At 46.8% G+C, this 20,713-nt stretch overlaps 1 protein-coding gene across 7 annotated transcripts in view; it reads left to right on the top strand.

Moving 5' to 3' along the window:
• sgsm2 (small G protein signaling modulator 2) overlaps positions 1-20,713 on the top strand; it is a 128,129-nt gene that overhangs the window by 103,216 nt on the left and 4,200 nt on the right. For all 7 annotated transcript variants that reach the window (XM_028045861.1, XM_028045858.1, XM_028045860.1 and 4 more), the window contains 4 exons: positions 1,450-1,532; positions 1,716-1,825; positions 2,671-2,767; positions 19,998-20,165. In XM_028045861.1, coding sequence (XP_027901662.1) covers positions 1,450-1,532; positions 1,716-1,825; positions 2,671-2,767; positions 19,998-20,165 — 458 coding nt within the window. The remainder of the gene's footprint in view (positions 1-1,449; positions 1,533-1,715; positions 1,826-2,670; positions 2,768-19,997; positions 20,166-20,713) is intronic.

The following is a 20,713-nucleotide window of genomic DNA, read 5'->3' as shown; positions in this document are numbered from 1 at the left end:
ATATATTACTGGTACTCTTAGTGTCATTCTGTTGTGGAAATGCAATTCACACATTTAATGAAAACTGAAAATTTGCTAAAACCTGTATTTTTGAAAAATGTATCTGTATTTGAAAGCATTGGTTGGTTTCAAAACTATTCAAGCCTCAAAACTATTCAAGCCTCTTGAACTTCAACCACAAACTTCAGAGTATTTCATTTGGGATTGAACTGATAGATGTATTTGATTTCATCCCAGCTGAGTCAATATGCTGTAGCACTTTCTTTTTTCCACATTTACAGCCACTCGTAGGCATAAAGGGCAGCAAGTCCATATATGACCAAGTATTATCAATGTCCAACACTTAACAGATATTGCATCCAATCAATTCTTTGTGGTTAATATATCTATATTCCATAGACTGCAATGGCAATTGGCAACGTGTGCAGCTCTACTCAGCATGATGCTTCCATGAGTCATATCCCTAAAAGAGCTGGACATCTGAACATGAAACAAAAAGTTCCACCTTGTAGTTGGTTTTGTGGGAATATTTTGGAGATGAAAATATATTTTCAGATGTTTTGGGATTTACAAAGTTGCATAAAAATGTAATATTAAATATAAAATAAAATGTTGTTGCAGTTCTATACACAAATTACATATGAACACATGACCTACTCTATTTAAAGTGTGTTAAGTTGCACAAAATTCGAGACCAAACGTCAGCTTTAAAAGAGAACAAACACAGCTTTAATTAACATTTGCAAATGGAGAAAACATGCAAAGCTCACATCTCAGTGAGAATCGGATGAGTTCTGACTTAGGGCTGAACGTCCCCTCATTTACATAGGATACTGTACATCACACATTACGTAGCCACACCCCATGGCTCAAGTGTCAGGTAGAAATCTATACGTTACTTATCTGTACGTTTCAGTCGAGCAGGGTTGCATACACATTCACAGCTCAACTTTAGGCGTTTCTCCAAAAAGGCCTCTCTGCTGATGGCTAAACAGATACTAGTAACTGAACTTCTACTAACTAGGCTTATCACCTTAGCCATGTCTCACATTTCTAACCGCTGAACACCCTGTTCTTCACTTATTTGAGGAGGGTCAGAAGAGCATATGTCCTGTTGAGCTGCAACTGAGTGCAAACCTTTAATAGAAACATCATAAAGTGTACATTCAAATTTATTTAAACTTTGTTACTAAATTTTTCCTTCACAAGTGTCACTGACACGATTAAACCATATACATGATTTAAAAAGATGAACTACTCTTCTTTAATTCCATGTACATGCAAGCTTTTAATAATACATATTTGTCATGGAATATTATAAATGCAGTGTCGCTGTTTTCTTCTGTAGTGATAGCTCAAAGGGCAGCGGCATTTTGTGACGTAATGAGCTCCTGTATGTGTGTGTGGGTGTGTGTGTGTGGGCGTGTGTGTGTGTGTGTTTGCCTGCAGCTACGTGTGGGAACATCTAGAGATGGGCTACGTTCAGGGCATGTGTGACCTCCTGGCGCCGCTCATGGTCATCCTGGACGACGGTGAGAAGACACTCTCTGTAGATTCTCCATGGTTGCTGTCAGTGTGAGCAGATCAGACTGACATGATGTGACTCAGCTGTTACTGATGATGACATATTTTTCATTTCATCTTTTATTTGAATTCATACATGTGTTTTGCACCTGCGCAGGCTGCAGTAGCATGTTGTCCTGTGTGTGTTTCAGAGAGCCTGGCATACAGCTGCTTCACTCAGCTGATGAAGAGGATGAGTCAGAACTTCCCTAATGGTGGAGCCATGGACACACACTTTGCCAACATGAGGTCGCTGATCCAGGTGAAGAGAACTGTGATTGTGTGTGTGTGTATTCACCAGTGATGACAGTAATTTGTTAGTATCCAACACCTTTTTTTAGTAGCAAGTAATTGAACGCAATGTCACTTCCAGTCCAGTAATCAGATTAAAGTTACTTATCCAAATCACTGTTACTTATTATTTTTGTCATTTTACTTTGTTATTTGCGTCTTGGGGAGAATTGTCTCATGTGTAATACTAGACCGATTTGGAATTCTGAAAATAAATGTGCCTAAAGTGGACATGTCATACTTTTAAATGATTTCTTTTCACATGTAAATCATTCAGTTATGGTCTATGTAAAGTAGAATTGCAATGCTTCCTGGTTATTGTAGGTCTGCAGAACCCTCCTTTACCCCTGTTCTGAGGCATTTTAGAACAACTCGTTTTGCTGTGTTTTTCTTATTTTTATGTGAATTAAACATAAAACATTTCCGACATTTCCGACATTTCCGAAATGTCGGAAATGTCCGAATAAGGGCTGGTCCGGTTCTTTCTGCAGTCAAGTTGCACACGTATTCGCTGTGTTTACAAACGATTAATCTCGCAACATGAATATAATCTTTTAGTTCTTGCCCTTAGGAGATGATAATCTTCGAACCTACTAAACTATCTAGCTTCAAATTTATTTTTATGTTGAGACGGTGGAGGCTGTTGCCCGCAGCTTTTGAATGTAGTTACATTCTAACTAATAAAGTCACTTGTAGTCAAACAACTTTATTAGTTTGATTACTTTAAAAATCAAGTAATCAAGTTACTCTTTCAGGGTAACCTTGGTGTTCCCATGAGATCCATTGTGTAAACTCTGCTGTTCCTCCTGCTGTCAGATCCTGGACTCTGAGCTGTTTGAGCTGATGCAGCAGAATGGAGACTACACACACTTCTACTTCTGCTACCGATGGTTCCTGCTGGACTTCAAACGAGGTAAAGGCTCCACCTCACTGCATACTTTAGCTCACTGAGGTGGGCTCTTCTCCCGAACAGCTGAAACCAGATGATTACACAGACTGTATGAAGAGTCTGACTGGGATCAAAGGCCACACGAGGGAGTGGTATGTTTTAAGAGTCCCTTAAAATAAACCCTCACATTGTTTTGTTTTTTTTAATTTCATTTACATCAGGTGTTGTGAATTAATTAATCAAAAGCTGAATATGTTTTATGACTCTTTGTATTTTATAACTGACAGTATGAAAAAAGGGTTGTACTTTCATCCAGTGCAGATAAACATTTGCTGTATCCATATGTCATCATTAGGAGGGAAATGTAGAAAGTAGTTTATACAGAAAGTATTCAGACCCCTTTAAATGTTTCACTCTTTGTTTCATTGCAGCCATTTGCTAAAATCAAAAAAGTTCATATTGTTTCTAATGAATATACACTCAGCATTCCATTTTGACAGAAAAAAACAGAAATGTAGAAATTTTTGTAAATTTAGTAAAAAAAAAAAGAAAAACTGTGTCAAGAAAACTGGTATGAGGTTTGAGATCTATCCAGGTACACGCAGAAAAAGGTGCATGAAGGCCTGAAGGAAATAAAGCAATCTTGTGTTTTGATTTATAATGATTGAGTGTTTTGATAATGATTAAGTTGAACATGTATGAATACAATAGGTAAAATGACTGTATGTAAGTAATCACTGAATGATTCTGAAGTGTACGAATCATGATCTGTAATAACATGACAACAATGAAATGATTAAGGTTTGATGATTTATAATAAGACTGTGTTTAAAAGTTAATCAGAGAAAAAGCACATAGTTTTTAATGTTAAAAGGAAAAGGGGAAAAAGGAGAAGGGGAACTTGTGAGTTCCTGCTGTCGCAAGCAGTTCTGAACAGATGGCCAGACGCACAGGATGGGTGGAGCGGTATGGTTGGCTAAGATCAACACGCTGAGGAAAGGACGGGACTTTCCATCCCAGCCAGCAGACAGGAGGGGCCGACGGGGGTTTCCGTGAAATCAGCAGATGTTCAGGAAACCACGTAAACTAACACTCCCCATACACATACATGGCGGAGAACTGTATAAAAGCAGACGGAAAAGGAGAAGTTCTGGTTCTTTGTCTGCGGCACCGAAGTAGAGCTAACACGAAGAAGCAGATCGAGGAAACAACAGCGGACCACACCCTGGAGCCACGGGAAAAGCTGAAGCTTCGTGCCGCCAAAGGGAGACAAGTTCCAATCGTCCAACCCGGGTTCCTGATTCGATCGTCGGTCTTACCTCAACCCAAACATTGCAACAGACTTGGAGAAAAGACAAAGGTCCCGGAGGGATAAGGAGTTGGGTTTTCAAAAGCAATTGAGCCCTCTCTACTTTGCTTCTATTCTAAAGAGGATTTTTCCACACAAAGGATAAAGACTCAGACCAAGGCTTTCGGGCGTTCCTGTTGCTAAAGATCCACCACCAACTGGGTATGAGTTGAACTCGCTTCCTAAAAAGCTATCTCAGAATCTGCGACATAGGTTAGGGAAAGAGACAGGAGGGTATGATTGTACATGTTGATCTTATTACATCCATCCATCCATCCATTTTCCGTTCACCCTTGCCCCTAATGGGGTCGGGAGGGTTGCTGGTGCCCATCTCCAGCTACATTCCGGGCGAGAGGCGGGGTACACCCTGGACAGGTCGCCAGTCTGTCGCAGGGCATCTTATTACACTGCTCTTGAATTATATACAATTGATTATTGATTTGTATGTCACATATCCCTGCTTAAGCTTGCTTAATAAATTCTTACTCTAAAATTCTAATGAGGTTGGTGGACATTGGAATTAATTGAGTCATTTAATCATTTTTCAGTTCTTTTAATAAAGGTAAAACTAAGGTACATGGTTCTAGTAAAGAAGAGGCTTCATAATTTCCTTTGGCGAGAGTAAAATAATGACCCAGGGACTTACATCCAAGTCACTAAATTTAATCTAGCCGGTTCCAAGAGCAAGTTATATTTTAGAAAGCGAGCTACCGTTAACAGGAGTGGTTATTGGAATTATGCAGCTGTGAGGGCTACTCAGCTGACTGTTCCTTAACTGAAAAGGGTCGTAACTTCTGGATTGGAGGTAGTTAGAGCTAGACGAATCGCTTTCGACACCAGTTTGAATAGATTATCTCCTATAGATCTCATTTAGGGTAATACCCAGGTCTTAGAGATTTTCCGGACCTGTTAGACAGAGAACTGGTCAGTAGTCAGCCCCGGAGGGTTGTGATGAAGTGGGCGGGGCTAGCTATTGCAGGATAACGGACATGGCGCCCAACGTGGGGCGGAGCCAAGTAGGCGGGCCCTAATAAACCAAGTCAGTAAAAACAGAAGTGTGATTCTGAATAGCTCACTTGGATGGTTAACTCTGAGGGAATAGAGTTAACGGTGACTGATAAGGCCGTCAGTCACAACCCTTGCAGTAACTGTATAGCATGCAGGTGAGGGAAAGCTTCTACTGAGGATAAGTGATAGTATCCAGACAGTGAAGCCAGTAGCCAACACAGCCTGGACCCATCCCTACTCAAGAGCGCAAAGAGAGGCTTTGGGGGATAGGCAACTCGAAGACAAAGACAACTATGGATGAAGAAGAAAGAGGGGAACTGGATCCCCTGCAAGAGCCAGCAAAGGGACAAGGGGCAAGCAACATCAGCCAAGACGGGGAAGATCATCAAACCCGTCTTTCCCAAACTACTATATCACAACTTCCTGTAATGTTGATATTACTCGGTGATGGATTGGATTCCTGGACTGGACCACTGAAAAGGACTTTTTTCGAATCTCATTATAGTGCCCAAGAGAACAAGGTTCGGGGTATAATGAACTACATGATACGGACCCAGATATACTACTGCTCCCGACTTAACGATGGCCACCGACTGGGGGTCGTCAAATGCCCAGTGAAAGTTGCTAAGAAGTTGGAGATTAAAGAGTGGCTGGAATGGTTCGCCGAGCTCCTTGAGGGATGGACCGCTGGTGAGCTGCGGATTGTCTACAGCCCCTCTGGAAAGTATGACGGAGTAGTGAAGACAGCCACAAAGGCAGCGGGCATCGACGGGATCCTGACAGAACAGCTAGCTAGAGGGGTAAGCCAGTACAAAGAGTGTAAAGAAGCCCTGCAGAGACTGTCAACCTACAAAGGCATCAAAAGAAAGGAGCGAGCCCCGGAGAAGGCGGAATCGGAGGTGGCTGAGGCCCCCTCTCGACTGCCCAGCAGAGCCACAACACCGACTAACCAGCCGAAGCAAGATCAGCAGGACCTGATAGACCTGACGGACGGCGATGACGACATCCCAGCTCGACCGGGAGCATCGCGGAACGACGAGATCCCCTCTGAGCAGTCAGAAGAGGAAAATCACGAGGGATCGCTCATCGACGGTTTCACTGAGGAACAGTTGGAGCAAGCGGCCAGGGATTGGTCCCCTCGACGGGGTCAAGAGTTCGGGTTTCATCCCCGGGGCCACAGCACGGAAAGGAGGCAGCCACGGCCACCTACGGAGACTCCAGCGGGCAGCAGCTCCGACGAGGACGAGGAGGAATCGGATGAGGAGCTATGGGACCCCGGTCGCCCTAAAAAGAAGACCCAAAAGTCGGATGTTTGGAGGAGCAACCGAGAGTTGGCCAAAATACCATCAGAGACCATCAGCTTAAGGCTGCAATCCGGGCTCATGATTTACCAGTTTATTGGAGGAATATGGGACCTTGAAGGTGACGGGCTGATTGTGTTCACCAATGATAAATACAAGATCCACAATCGAAAGTTTCGACACAGCCTTGAAAACCAAGCTGGGAAATATTACCAAAAAGATTCAAAGGTGTTGGAGGCTTCCTGTAGTGAAAAAACTAGAGGAGACGTAGTGATGATGAAGGGCTACAGTCTTCCTTATGGTGCCATAATCCTGGTCCCAATTGATGTTTACAAGAAAGGAGAGAGTCTGGAGGAGTATCGGAAGAAGATGTGGCACGGACTCGAAAGGGGCCTGGTGACTGCCAGCAACGGAAGCATGAGAAGGGTGATGGTGAGCGTGCAGGGACTAAGATCGGCAGATTTGCCAAAGGACACCGCCAGGTCGGTCACAGAAAATGGAGTGGTGAACATAGCCAAGACCAACAGTCATTTCTTTGTGTTCAAAGAGGTAGTGGTGGTGGTTGACCCCCGTATGCATCGACTCCGTACGGAGCAAGGTGTACGAATGGCAACTGAAATGGAGGAACAATGCCGCATCAGCCACCCAGCAAAGGAGATCAAGAAATATCCCTTAAAAATACCCCAGAGTGGAGTTTCAAACACCACCCAGACCGGCAAGGCCAAGGTTATGGAGCCACTCAGGATAAAGTTAAGGGAAGCACCAGTCGGGCCAGAGTCCCACGCAGCAAGATACGTCAAAGAATTCTCATTCGAGGGAAGCAGCAGTGAACTGAGGCAACCCAACACGGACAGAGTCAAGAATGAGCAGCTGACGGTCCAGAGAGAAGTAGGACCGATGAAACCAGCCAAGATTCAACCGCTGAACTCCCCCAGGAGGGAACCTCTTCGACAACAACAGTATGAGGACATCAGCGACTCGGAGGACGGAGAAGAGCAACAGGAGATCGAACATTCTGAAGAAGAAGAAAAAGAGAGTGATCACGGCAGCATCTTCTCCGACCCAAGACAACCACCGACAGGGCATAAGACGCTCCGGACGGGACAGCACCGAGGAAAGAAGAAAGAAATAGAAACCTTTGATATCGAGGGTTCTTCTGAGAGATTGGCGAGAGACGTGACCTGGGGCCCCGTACAGGCTAAAGACGGACGGCGTACGTATGTACCAGAGGTCGGTCAGACCGAGTACCAGATTCCAGCAGGATGGGCCAGCAGGCTGGGAGACAAGGTGCTGCTCGAGGTAGAAGCAACAGTCGGGGAGTGGGCTAACATCCTGATGACACCATCCTGCTCTACCCTGACAGCACACTATTCCCTGACCACCAACTTCAGGAATGCATACATGGGGATTATGTATGATGTGATGCTGCGACGACTGAAGAAAGCGGCCTACAAGTACTCCAGGGAGACTCGACAGAAGCTGGACGAGGTGTTGGCTGATGAGGAGGAACCGCAGGCGACGTCTTCAGAGCCAGGACCACAGATCTCGGTGAGACCACAAGGGGTGTCGGCCCAGCCACCGGCCACTACTACTGGACAAGATGCATACGCAGAACTAAAGAATCTAAGGCTAGGGATTCGGAGTAAAAACGCAGACGAAAATAATAAGGAGTATTTGAAAGATGTTTGGCCAACCGTGCTATCTACCACCAACCACGAAGGAGCCAAAAAGTTGTGGCTGACCAGCGTGACTGCGGACCCGATGGTTGGAACAGAGTCAGCACAGAGCAACTATGAGAGATTGGTGTTGGAGGACATGGACGACGAAGAGTCCCAGGTGAAGAGAGCTAGAGGACGGTTGGACAAAGGAAGCCGGTTGGAACCGCTTTGGCACACACTAAAGCAAACCGTTTCTCCCGCGAGGTATGTGAAGGTACTGCGTGAGGTGACAAAGGGACGAAGAGGAGAGATTGTGTTCGTGAAACTGCCAGTGAGAAGCACAACCGTGGCCCAGATGGATGTGGCAGTGCAGGGATTCGACCTGGAGCAGCAGTACTACGAGGACAAAAGGAAGAAGGAGGCTAGCCAACCAGCCAAGCCACCTGGAAGGGTCAACATCAGACAGCCATCCAACTTCCAGAACAGGCCGTTCCCGCAAGGCACACAGCCATCCAACTTCCAGGGCCGGCCGTTTCAACAGGGAGCACCACCATCCAATTTCCAAAACCGGCCATTCCAGCAGAAACCACCAGGACCACAAGGAAGACCGACCAACCCGCCGGCTTCACAAAATCAGCCAGGGAAAGGTCAGTTCCTGACGGATGAGGAATATAGGAAATTGAGCCCAGAACAAAGGACGGCCCTCCGTGAGTCCCGTAAAGCCGGGGCCGGAGGGTCACCAAAGTAATGGCGTCCAGGTCGCGGGTCATTTTAGAAAATGCCTACTGGGAAGGGGACGAAATCTACGCCAAAGTGGAGGGAGTACCCTACCTGGTGGACACCGGAGCGGAGGTGTCTATGACCCGCAAAGACCTAGAAACAGCAGGACACCTGAAGGTTCAGTTTGCTAATGGAAAAATAGAAGAAATGCCATATGGGACCTGGAAAGGAGTAGTGTGGGTAAAAGGTCCTTACAATCTCCTCACAGTAAAAGACTTAGATGAACTCAGTAAAAAGAAAGGCACACATCGCCGACTAGAGCGAAGGCTGACGAGCTTGAAAGCAAGATTGGTGAAAGTCGGCCCGACCCAAACCGGATCCGGGCAGCAGGACTGGTACAAACCGATTGACATACCGACGGTGACAGAACAGAAGATTGCAGAGAGTGACTTCTCCCCGGCTGGGAAAGAGAAGCTGCGTGAGATCATCGTTACAGCGCAAGTGGCACGGTTCAAGAACGATTGTGGGGATTTGGGTCCAAAGTTTGTTCATCACATCGAAGGTGGGGTTCATCCACCTGTCCGGCAGTACCCGCTGAACCCGGGAGCAGTCGAGGAGATGGACAAGATAGTGAAGGAGCTAAGCGCCCTGGAAATTATCAGAGAGGAGCTCAACCCGATCACCAACAGCCCCATCCAGGCGGTGAAGAAACCTGAATCGGCTGGAGGGGGTTGGAGACCAGTTATCAACTTCAAGGCCCTGAATCGGAGAACAATAGCAAACCGAGCCAGTCTAATCAATCCCCAAGGAGCGCTGAAAACTCTTCGAGTCAAGAAGTTCAAGTCATGCATCGACCTAGCCAATGGATTTTTCTCTCTACGCCTCGCCAGACAATCGCAAGGTAAAACTGCATTCACCCACAAAGGCAAGAGCTACGTGTGGCAAAGGTTACCCCAGGGGTACAAGAACTCCCCAAATGTATTCCAGTCAGCAGTAATGGAAGTATTGGGGGACGTAGGTGCAACTGTGTACATTGATGATGTCTTTATTGCTGATGACACAGAAGAGGAACACCTAGAAAGGCTACAAAAAGTGGTAGAAAACCTCACCAAGGCAGGCCTGAAGCTAAACCTCAAGAAATGTCAATTTGGACAATTCCAAGTGAATTATCTGGGTTTCCAAGTTACGTCAGATTTGGGACTCTCAGATGGGTACAGAGAAAAGCTGACGAACATTCAACCACCTCAGTCAGAGAATGACTTACAGAAAATATTAGGACTATGCAACTATGTCCGGGACCACGTACCCAATTATCAGAAGTATGCCAAACCTTTGTACAAATGCCTGAGAAAGAGTGAGGAGGACGAGAAGGACGGAAAAAGACCCTGGGTTTGGACAGCAGTGAATCAACAGAACCTGGAAGAATTGAGAAAAGCCATTCAAGCAGCTGTGAGACTGGAGCCAAGAAGTTTGTCAGAACGACTGGTAGCAGAGATCAGCTGTGAGAATGACGATGCCATGATCAAAGTGAGTAATGAAAATGGAGGCTTGGTTACCCTGTGGAGTTACACCCTGACTTCTGTTGAGAGGAAATATCCGCAGGAGGAGAAAGAGCTAGCGGTGTTAGCTCGTTACTGGGGTGTGCTGAAGGATCTAGCACAAGGACAACCAGTTAAAGTCATCACACAGAGCCAAGTTCATAAGTATCTAAGAAAAGGTACCGTGGAAAGTACTAAAGCAACTAACACACGGTGGGGAAGATGGGAAGACATCCTGCTGGACCCGGAGCTTGAGATTGGGCCAGCACAACCCACCAGTAAGAAGAAACCGCCAGAGACATCTGAGAAGCCAAAACAACCGGAATGGACAATCTACACCGATGGATCCAGAAAGGGGTCCGACCAGTCGGCATACTGGGGATTTATTCTGAAGCAAGACGGCAAGGAAAAATGCCGTCAGAAAGGAAAAGCTCCCGGTAGTGCTCAAGCCGGAGAAGTAACGGCCGTACTGGAAGGATTGCTGGAGCTGGTGAAAAGGAAAATCAAGAATGCCAGGTTAGTAACCGACAGTTACTACTGCGCTCAAGCCCTTAGAGAAGACTTGGCCATTTGGGAAGAAAATGGTTTCGAGACAGCGAAGGGCAAGCCAGTGGCACACAGAGACTTGTGGAAAAAGATTGCTGAGCTAAAACTACAATTGGAAATAGATGTTGAGCATCAAAAAGCACACACGCATGAGGGAGCTCATTGGCGTGGGAATGATGAAGTGGACTGTTATGTCCAGCAAAGAAAGATCGTCTTTGTCGGTACCGAGAAGTGGGACAGCACTCCCAGAGGACGGGAGGTCCCAGAAGAGTACGTGGTCGAGGTCGTGCGGAGCGTGCATGAGGCCCTTGGACATGCAGGCGTACGACCTACCCGTAAGGAGCTGGAGGAGCAGGATCTTTGGATCCCAGTGAAACAAGTCCAACGCGTGCTAAGGGACTGTGAAGTATGTGGACAATACAACGCAGGTCGCCGAGGGCAGCGGATGGAGGGGCTATCCATCAAAAGCACGGTCCCCTGGGGTTCAGTCTGCATGGATGTTGCAGGCCCCATGGGGATAACAGGAAGAAGAGGTGAGAAGTACCTCTTAGTGCTGGTGGATTCTATGTCGGGGTTTGTAACTACAAAAGCAGCCAGGAAAGCAAACGGCAATAGTGTTGTCGGCATGCTGGAACAAGTATACAGTGCCCTGGGAATCCCGAAAGAGCTGCGCACGGATAATGGGACTCATTTCCGTAATTCACAGGTTGACCAATGGTGTCAGAAGTTTGGAGTAATGCGAGTTTACTCTCCACCCTATACCCCTCAAGCTAACTCCAAAGGAGTGGTGGAACGAGCCATAGGGTTAGTGAAAAGCTGGATAGCTAAAAATGCTAACACCAACAGTTGGAGCACGCAGGCGGTGGAAATAGGGCAGGCACTGAACGACAGAAGCAGAGCCGAGAGGCCCGCCCCTGCAATGGAGCTCAACCAACGGCCGTTCACCACGAAGGAAGTGGGGCGGAGCTCCAGCGACAAAAAGGAGAAGCTGACGCCCAGAGTGCCATTCCGAGAGGGACAGCGCGTGTGGGTCAAAGCAAGAGAGCAACCTGTAAATGCAGCAGTAAAACCCAAGTTTGAGACCACTGACATCGTCAAGCAAGTACTGGATAGGAACACAGTATTGCTGAAAAGAAAAGGGATTCAAGGAGTTGAGCAGCTCAAGCCAGTTCCTGACTAAAGTGAAACAGAAGCCGGTGAAATGGCCAGTGAATCATGTACCATTCCACCCTATATCGGACTGGCCACCGTGAAAGGGGTGGTTATAATTAGAAGAACACCTTCAGGGATTTGGGCAGGACGAGCCCTGAAGAAATTGGATTGGGCTAAAAAGGGAGTCCTGTCAGAGGAGCGAGAGATGCTGTTGTGGGCAAGAGCTAAAAGTCGCTGTCCGGTTTGTTTAGTAAACAACCCACTCCCCATCACCTGGGAGGGACCGGGCCGTGAGAAACCCAGGCAACAAGGAGCCACCGCAGAGATGCTACAACATCTCCGCGTCTCTCCGGTTACGGTTTTGAACAACACCATCTGTGGGAACTGCCGGGTAGGTTACCTGCCCCGACTTCAGTTGGAGACCCAATGGAGCTGGCAGAATGAAGAACCAAAAAGCTGTTATTGCGTCTGGGATGGGGACGATCTCCATCACTGTTCTACTTGCGAAGACCAGCTGGGGAGAGGAGAACTGACTTTGACAGGTCAGGCTGAGGGATGGCAGGTGACGAGGTTTTACAGCTCGCTGCGATATTACAGAACATATGGACAAGTACAACCAAATCACGGGAGCCCCATACCGATAATATTACCGGGACCTTCAGCTCCCCCAAACACCCCAGAAGAAGCGGATCCATGGGTGTGGAGGAGGGAAGAAGGGCCCCATGATGTCCTGTGGGATTCTGTTCATGCTGCCTGGCCGTATGAAGCTGCCGGAACATCCCTGTCATTTCCACCATTGAACACCAGCCACTCCCCTGTGATCTTCCGGGTACATCGGCCTCACGCGTACCAACCATCAGCTGAGGGGCTAAGTGCACTCCCAGATGACACCAGAGACCAAGCCGTTAATGGGGGTTGGACAGGCCCCTGGGAGCTGACCACATGGGCACATCTGATTTTGGAAGTCATCAATGACTGCACAATTCCTGTGGTGGATTTACCGGACGTGCCAAGGGAAGATGGAGTACGCTGCTCAGATATGTATTACTACACCACTGAGGTGGACGGGTCGGGCAGCAATGCGGTAAGACCTAAGGAAAAGTCTTGCCTGTACTGGATAACAGCGGAGTCTCAGTTTCGGGATGGAGTATTGCAACACCCGGGAGGCGTGGCTCACAGAGCGGGTACGCCCTCCGATCCTAGCACCTCCTGCCAGATTCAGCTGTCAGTGCGCATGATCACCGTCCCCTTTAAAGGAATCTACTCCGTCGGAGCAGCCATCAAAGTGGTGCCAGACGAGCAGAATTACGCCACCGTGTCCTACACCGAACCAGAGCCTCCTAAGAAGAAACCCAAGACTCACGCCTGGCAAAAGCTCGCTTCAGCATTTCCATGGAGGAAGAAAAATCAAGACTAACGAACACACCGGAAAGGGGAAAACGAGTCGCCAAGTCTCAACGTCAGTCAAAACCCACAAGACGGAAAGGTACAAGGGTTTTTGTAACTAAAATGTTCAAAGTAGGAGCTGGAGTCTCGTCGGGACTATCAGATAAAGGTCCGTTTCTAAGACTCCCTACTACCTCTATACTACTTGATATGCCAAGAGAAGACTTCACTCCTTCCAATCCGCTCACCGAAGCATATTTTCTCAAGTACCTCATATATCTTCGACCCACTGATTTTCAGAACACAAAACAGGTGGGGGAAAGTGAAGAGTACACGTCACCCCCTCCAACGAAGCCACATTTATTCATCCCTACCGCACCGCCTGCTTGGCAAGGACGAGGGTCCAGTAACACGGTCCATTATGCATCAATTTCACCTATGAGCCCAAGATCTCTGCCATGGACTTTTAATACAGTGTATCACAGGGTACAGGGGATCGAACTACGGATAAGGTGGGGTCCCCATTACCTTGAACCACTGCAAGGACTGTATTGTGAAATTTCACTTAATGACATGATTATTTGGACCACATCACCAAGTATGGCAAAAACCATAGTAAGGAGAGAAATGAATCCAGAATGTTATATATTTAATAACACCAGGCTTCCATTAAAATTGGAAATAGACAGGGTCTACCCCAACCCACCACACCAGAGGATTTTTACCCCGTCAACCTGGGGGTATCGCACCAGACTAACTTTGCATGGGCAACCTTTGTACACCTACATCTCAGTACCCGCCCCAATAGGGTACAATCACGAATCTTGGTATGACCAGGCGTTGAAAAACGGCACCGCCCAAGGCCCGTTTCCTTGGCCACACTATTGGAGGGTGTTCCACTGGAAGTGGGTGTGGAGGGGGTTGGAGCCCGACTTACCCTACCCCTCTCCTATATTTACAGCCTTGCATCAGAGAAGAGCCACCAGACGGGTCGCGAAGAACCCTGCACACCAAGGCTGCATCAAGGCTTTAAGAAAAATTTGTACAACGCCTGATATTCCGGATCCCAGAGAATCACTAATCTGGCCAGGATGGATGCTATCGGCATGAGGCGCAAGCCTACAGACCAGGGTTGGCTGGACTCAACATCGGATTCGGACAGCTCCACTGACACTGACGACGACTCGGACACCTCTAACGAACCTTTGCTACGGAAAACGACTGCGATAACAGGAAAATCCCTTTGCCTGAAAGGGCTGCTGACGCTTCTTGCTCTGCTATTTGCTGCTGCTGTTCTCGCTACGATCTTCTACTTCATCGGAGTTGGACCATGGTACCTTACTCATACAAAGGTCACTTATGGACATTCCAAGTATGCCACCTTCAACTGCTGGAATACAAGCACCACGGCTATTTTTGTGCCATGGGACAACGAAACTTCTGCCCAAAATCGTACCGGATTATTCGCCAAAGAAAACGGCAAAAAGTATGTGGAAAGCCGAGCCTATAAACTGAACGACTCCTCCCTAGACGACCTCCTGAATCGGACCTGGGAGATCTACGCCTATGACTTCCTCGACACCGGAGCGCTCTGCTGGATACGGGTTCTACAGCGCAAAGAACGACGGACCGTACGGTGCAACTGGATTCATCCGGATCGAGGATTTCCAGAATGGCATTGCAACATGGCTTGTCGGTCGCTACTACTGTTGCCGCACCAAGGGTACTGGGATACCGAAGTAGTATACCCGGCCCCGCACAGGTCCTCAGGCTGTCGGGCCTGGCTCCCACGAGGGGAGTTTTGGGGTGACTATCACCTAAATTGCAGAGAGGATGCCAACATTACAGAGCGACCGCAGGTTAACAACACCTCCCGAAACGACTTTCTCGATTGGGCAACGAGGCCGCCCCCCAACGACAGTTTGACTAACATTACGGCCTTCCTGATTCGACAAAGTCCAACACGGTTTATGTACCAATCTGACCAGCAATATTGTTATAGGAACCACTTTAGGTGGTTAAATGCCTGCCTCTGGAATAAGTTCGTCAAATGCAAGGGCCAAAATTACATTGTTACAGCTGTAGAAGAATACCGGTCGGATTTCTGGCACTCTGTACGATCAATACGGACAGAAATTGAAACCTGGCTAAATAACACATTCCCATGGACGTACATAGCCAAAGACCAAACGTTCTTTGAGGGAGACTTCCCAGAGGGAGCGATTCGCTCTCTTGCTGGGTTAGAGGACTTTCACATTGCCAATTTACGTACACAACCCCTTCCAACTCCCGATGACCTTCTGAGCGCTCCTAAAGGCGACTTTGCAAAGATTGACAAATGTGTTGCGCGCAGTATCTTTGACAGCCTTAATAACACTTGCTGGGTGAAAACCCACTCGTCACCACGATGTGACCTCGTACAAACTAGCAAGACCTTCTATTCCACCTGGAGGTATCACTGCCCTAATCCTGACGTCCTTCCGACCGCTAAATGGGCTTTACGGGCCTGGTATGAGGATTATACTCGGAATTGGGACTGGGAATGGTGGGGACTCCAACAAGAAGAACTTCTAGCCTGGGTTATACCCTGTCTCAGTGAGTCTACCAATTATTGGATCAAGTACCAATACCTCGCCACAGTTTATTCTAAGGACCGTATGATTTGGCCTGGGGTTTTTTGGAGACCTGAAAACTACATCAACCCGAGACCCTGGCGCATGACTTGTAAAAATAACACACGACAAGTCCTTGAGTGTGTCATAAGTTTGGCCAGAAGACCCTGCCACGAGGTCCGAGGTTGGGAACGCTACTGCACACAGCATTATGCGGATGAGTATAACACTCACTCTTCAGAAGTTACTTGGCGCAAAATCAATGGTACATGGCGGAGGGCTATAGTGAGCGGAAAGACCTGTACCGACGCAATCCTAGGTTACCACCTCCAGAAGCGCAAGAGTATTCTGGGTCTGCCAGTTCCCTTTATCCCAAACCCCCTTATAGCCATCGCCGAAGGACATGCTTTCCGAAAGAGTATATGTGATGGGACAGTAGACCCCGGGTTTGACTGGATTGGACCTAATCTTTTGTATTCCAATCTCACCTGCACAATCTCTAAGGAGATATGGCAGAAATGTGGCGAAGGAGCGGACCAACACGACTGTTTCTGGTATGAAACTATGGGAGCGACCATCGTGACCGCAATCACCGAGGTTGTCGAAGAGGCTGCTAATGTGGTGGAAGGAGGCCTCCACATTGTTGAGCAATGGCTGCTGAGTGCGCTGAGTATGCTGTGGCCATACATCTTGGGCCTACTGGGAGTGGCCGTGGCTTTAATCGTCGGCAAAGTTGTCCTGGAGGTGTGGCTGAAAGCACTTTGTCGTTGCAAAAAGAGGGAGTACCAGCCCCTCCCCCCGAAGGAGGAGCCTGCTTCTGCATAAAAGAGAGCTCTCGTGTGCCTACGAGCCATTCAACCTTCTCCGCCGCTGCCAACAAGACCGGAACCAAAGGAACCATCATCGGACATCATGGCATCTAACTTTTCCACCAACACATCGAACCCCAACTCACTTTTTGCACCAATTCAAGCACCAACTTGCTGTGTGGGATGTGGGATCGCCGCAGAATCCTATGGATTCATATGGGTTGCATCGTCTTCCCACTGGTGTCACCGTTGCGTGAGCAGCCGTATCACCGATGTAACGGCAATTCTCTGCGCCACAGGGCAAGGAGATTTGCCTTACATAGCGGCCTCCACATCTCTATCCCTGGAACGGGTGCACAAAATAGTGTGGACCTCTGCCTTTGGCCAAGAAGACGACGACCTTACAACATCTCCAATGCACACGGGACTTCTGCTGCCCGTGATTCATAAGTTATGGGAACACCAGCTTACTCGACGATGCCTGCCAACTCTACACCTTCTCGATGGACGAGTTGTGGCAGTAGGCGAGTACCTTCCACCCACGTGTCCCATGTCTCCGGATATGTTTATCGATGTCGGATGCCAAACCAGCAGTGCGACTAACAGAAAAGGTACCCAAACTGAGATTCTCAGTTCATCTCACCAAGCGTGCCAGACAGAAGACACCCTCTTTGCGTCATCTCCGTCACCTGATCCGCCGTCGACCAATATGGATTTTCAGGATCTACTGGCTGAGTTGGAGGGATACTGTAACAACCCACCGACACTGCCTGACTCTGAGATGGATCTGTCTTCGCTTCTGCAGTCTTCACTGGAGGACATCAGCCCTCCTGGATCAGCCGGATCTCCACTTCCTCCCCAGTTAGACGCCGAGTGCTGGATTTCTCCGCCGTCCAATCTGACGGAGTATGAGGTTGTGGATACCTGGACACCATCTTCATCTCCGGTTGCCTGCTACGAATAGGACATCTTGACTGCTGATTGCGGTGATGGACTTGACCTCTTTTGACTTAGGACTTTGTGTTTTCTGCGAAGCACCGTCCGATCTCAAGGAGGGGGTGTCAAGAAAACTGGTATGAGGTTTGAGATCTATCCAGGTACACGCAGAAAAAGGTGCATGAAGGCCTGAAGGAAATAAAGCAATCTTGTGTTTTGATTTATAATGATTGAGTGTTTTGATAATGATTAAGTTGAACATGTATGAATACAATAGGTAAAATGACTGTATGTAAGTAATCACTGAATGATTCTGAAGTGTACGAATCATGATCTGTAATAACATGACAACAATGAAATGATTAAGGTTTGATGATTTATAATAAGACTGTGTTTAAAAGTTAATCAGAGAAAAAGCACATAGTTTTTAATGTTAAAAGGAAAAGGGGAAAAAGGAGAAGGGGAACTTGTGAGTTCCTGCTGTCGCAAGCAGTTCTGAACAGATGGCCAGACGCACAGGATGGGTGGAGCGGTATGGTTGGCTAAGATCAACACGCTGAGGAAAGGACGGGACTTTCCATCCCAGCCAGCAGACAGGAGGGGCCGACGGGGGTTTCCGTGAAATCAGCAGATGTTCAGGAAACCACGTAAACTAACACTCCCCATACACATACATGGCGGAGAACTGTATAAAAGCAGACGGAAAAGGAGAAGTTCTGGTTCTTTGTCTGCGGCACCGAAGTAGAGCTAACACGAAGAAGCAGATCGAGGAAACAACAGCGGACCACACCCTGGAGCCACGGGAAAAGCTGAAGCTTCGTGCCGCCAAAGGGAGACAAGTTCCAATCGTCCAACCCGGGTTCCTGATTCGATCGTCGGTCTTACCTCAACCCAAACATTGCAACAGACTTGGAGAAAAGACAAAGGTCCCGGAGGGATAAGGAGTTGGGTTTTCAAAAGCAATTGAGCCCTCTCTACTTTGCTTCTATTCTAAAGAGGATTTTTCCACACAAAGGATAAAGACTCAGACCAAGGCTTTCGGGCGTTCCTGTTGCTAAAGATCCACCACCAACTGGGTATGAGTTGAACTCGCTTCCTAAAAAGCTATCTCAGAATCTGCGACATAGGTTAGGGAAAGAGACAGGAGGGTATGATTGTACATGTTGATCTTATTACACTGCTCTTGAATTATATACAATTGATTATTGATTTGTATGTCACATATCCCTGCTTAAGCTTGCTTAATAAATTCTTACTCTAAAATTCTAATGAGGTTGGTGGACATTGGAATTAATTGAGTCATTTAATCATTTTTCAGTTCTTTTAATAAAGGTAAAACTAAGGTACATGGTTCTAGTAAAGAAGAGGCTTCATAATTTCCTTTGGCGAGAGTAAAATAATGACCCAGGGACTTACATCCAAGTCACTAAATTTAATCTAGCCGGTTCCAAGAGCAAGTTATATTTTAGAAAGCGAGCTACCGTTAACAGGAGTGGTTATTGGAATTATGCAGCTGTGAGGGCTACTCAGCTGACTGTTCCTTAACTGAAAAGGGTCGTAACTTCTGGATTGGAGGTAGTTAGAGCTAGACGAATCGCTTTCGACACCAGTTTGAATAGATTATCTCCTATAGATCTCATTTAGGGTAATACCCAGGTCTTAGAGATTTTCCGGACCTGTTAGACAGAGAACTGGTCAGTAGTCAGCCCCGGAGGGTTGTGATGAAGTGGGCGGGGCTAGCTATTGCAGGATAACGGACAACTGAAATATCACATTGTCATAAGTATTGAGACTCTTTGCTCAGTATTGAGTGGAAGCACCTTTACTTTTTGTATTTCAGTGGACAGTCCAAGATGGACACAAAGCTCCTTGTATGTAAATCTCTCTCAATAGTAAATGCAAATGAACTGTGACTATAAAAATATAAAAGTAAGACTATAAAAGTTGGTTTGCAGTCTAAGAGAGAAATTCGAATGATTGATTTGAAAGGTAATGTATGTACATTTTGGGAAAAAATATACATACATTACCTTCTGAACTCTTCTGGACCACTGGGAATTTAATGTATTTTTCTTTGGGCTGCGTCTTTTGGCTTCATTGAAGTTATTAAGTTGTTACTGTAGTTAAGAGAGTCAACCAGTCAACCCCCCCCCCGCGAAAAACAATGGTGAAGGATTGACTTTGCCCAATTGTCCAACCTTAATGTATGCGTGCGTGCGTGTGTGTGTGTGTGTGTGTAGAGCTTCTGTATGAGGATGTTTTTGCAGTATGGGAGGTTATCTGGGTGGCTCCCAGGATCTCGTCTCGCCACTTCGTCCTCTTCCTGGCCCTGGCGCTGGTTACGCTGTACCGTGAGATCATCATAGACAACAACATGGACTTCACTGACATCATCAAGTTCTTTAACGGTACGACATGTAATTCACATTTCTATCATCAGAGAATAGTTTTTCATTTCTGTTAATATTACTATAGAGTACAACACTCTTTGGACAAATGTCAAAAACTTCAGTTAAAGGTTACAATGTAGATCTAAAACAACATACTCCAGTCCTGAGAAATGTGCAACTAAATCTGTTAATTTAAAAATGTCTATTTGAGCATTACATTTACAATAAGTGATAATAAAAAACTGTGAACAGAAAAGATGTACAGATACCAGCATGGATGTAAATAATGTATTGATTTTGTTGGGATAACCAGAAAAATGCTAGGAAGCACCAGTCTGCTACTACAGAGTCAGAGAAGGTCATAAGTTCTGGAGCATAAGTTAATACCTTATAGAACCATGTTTTGCTGTAATGTGGTGTGTGTCACTACTATGTCTGCAGGTATAAAGACTGAAATAATTCCTAACCTTTACTTTGCAAAACCATATAATCTCAGTTGGGTTGGATGGAGAACCCTTTAAAAGTCTTGTCATAGAATTTCAGTAGGATTCATATAAAGTACATTA

Source organism: Xiphophorus couchianus, chromosome 18 (assembly GCF_001444195.1).
Source record: "Xiphophorus couchianus chromosome 18, X_couchianus-1.0, whole genome shotgun sequence".
Lineage (NCBI taxonomy): Eukaryota > Metazoa > Chordata > Actinopteri > Cyprinodontiformes > Poeciliidae > Xiphophorus > Xiphophorus couchianus.
Note: the sequence above shows the minus strand (reverse complement) of the source record. Positions and strands in the feature narration are given on the sequence as shown.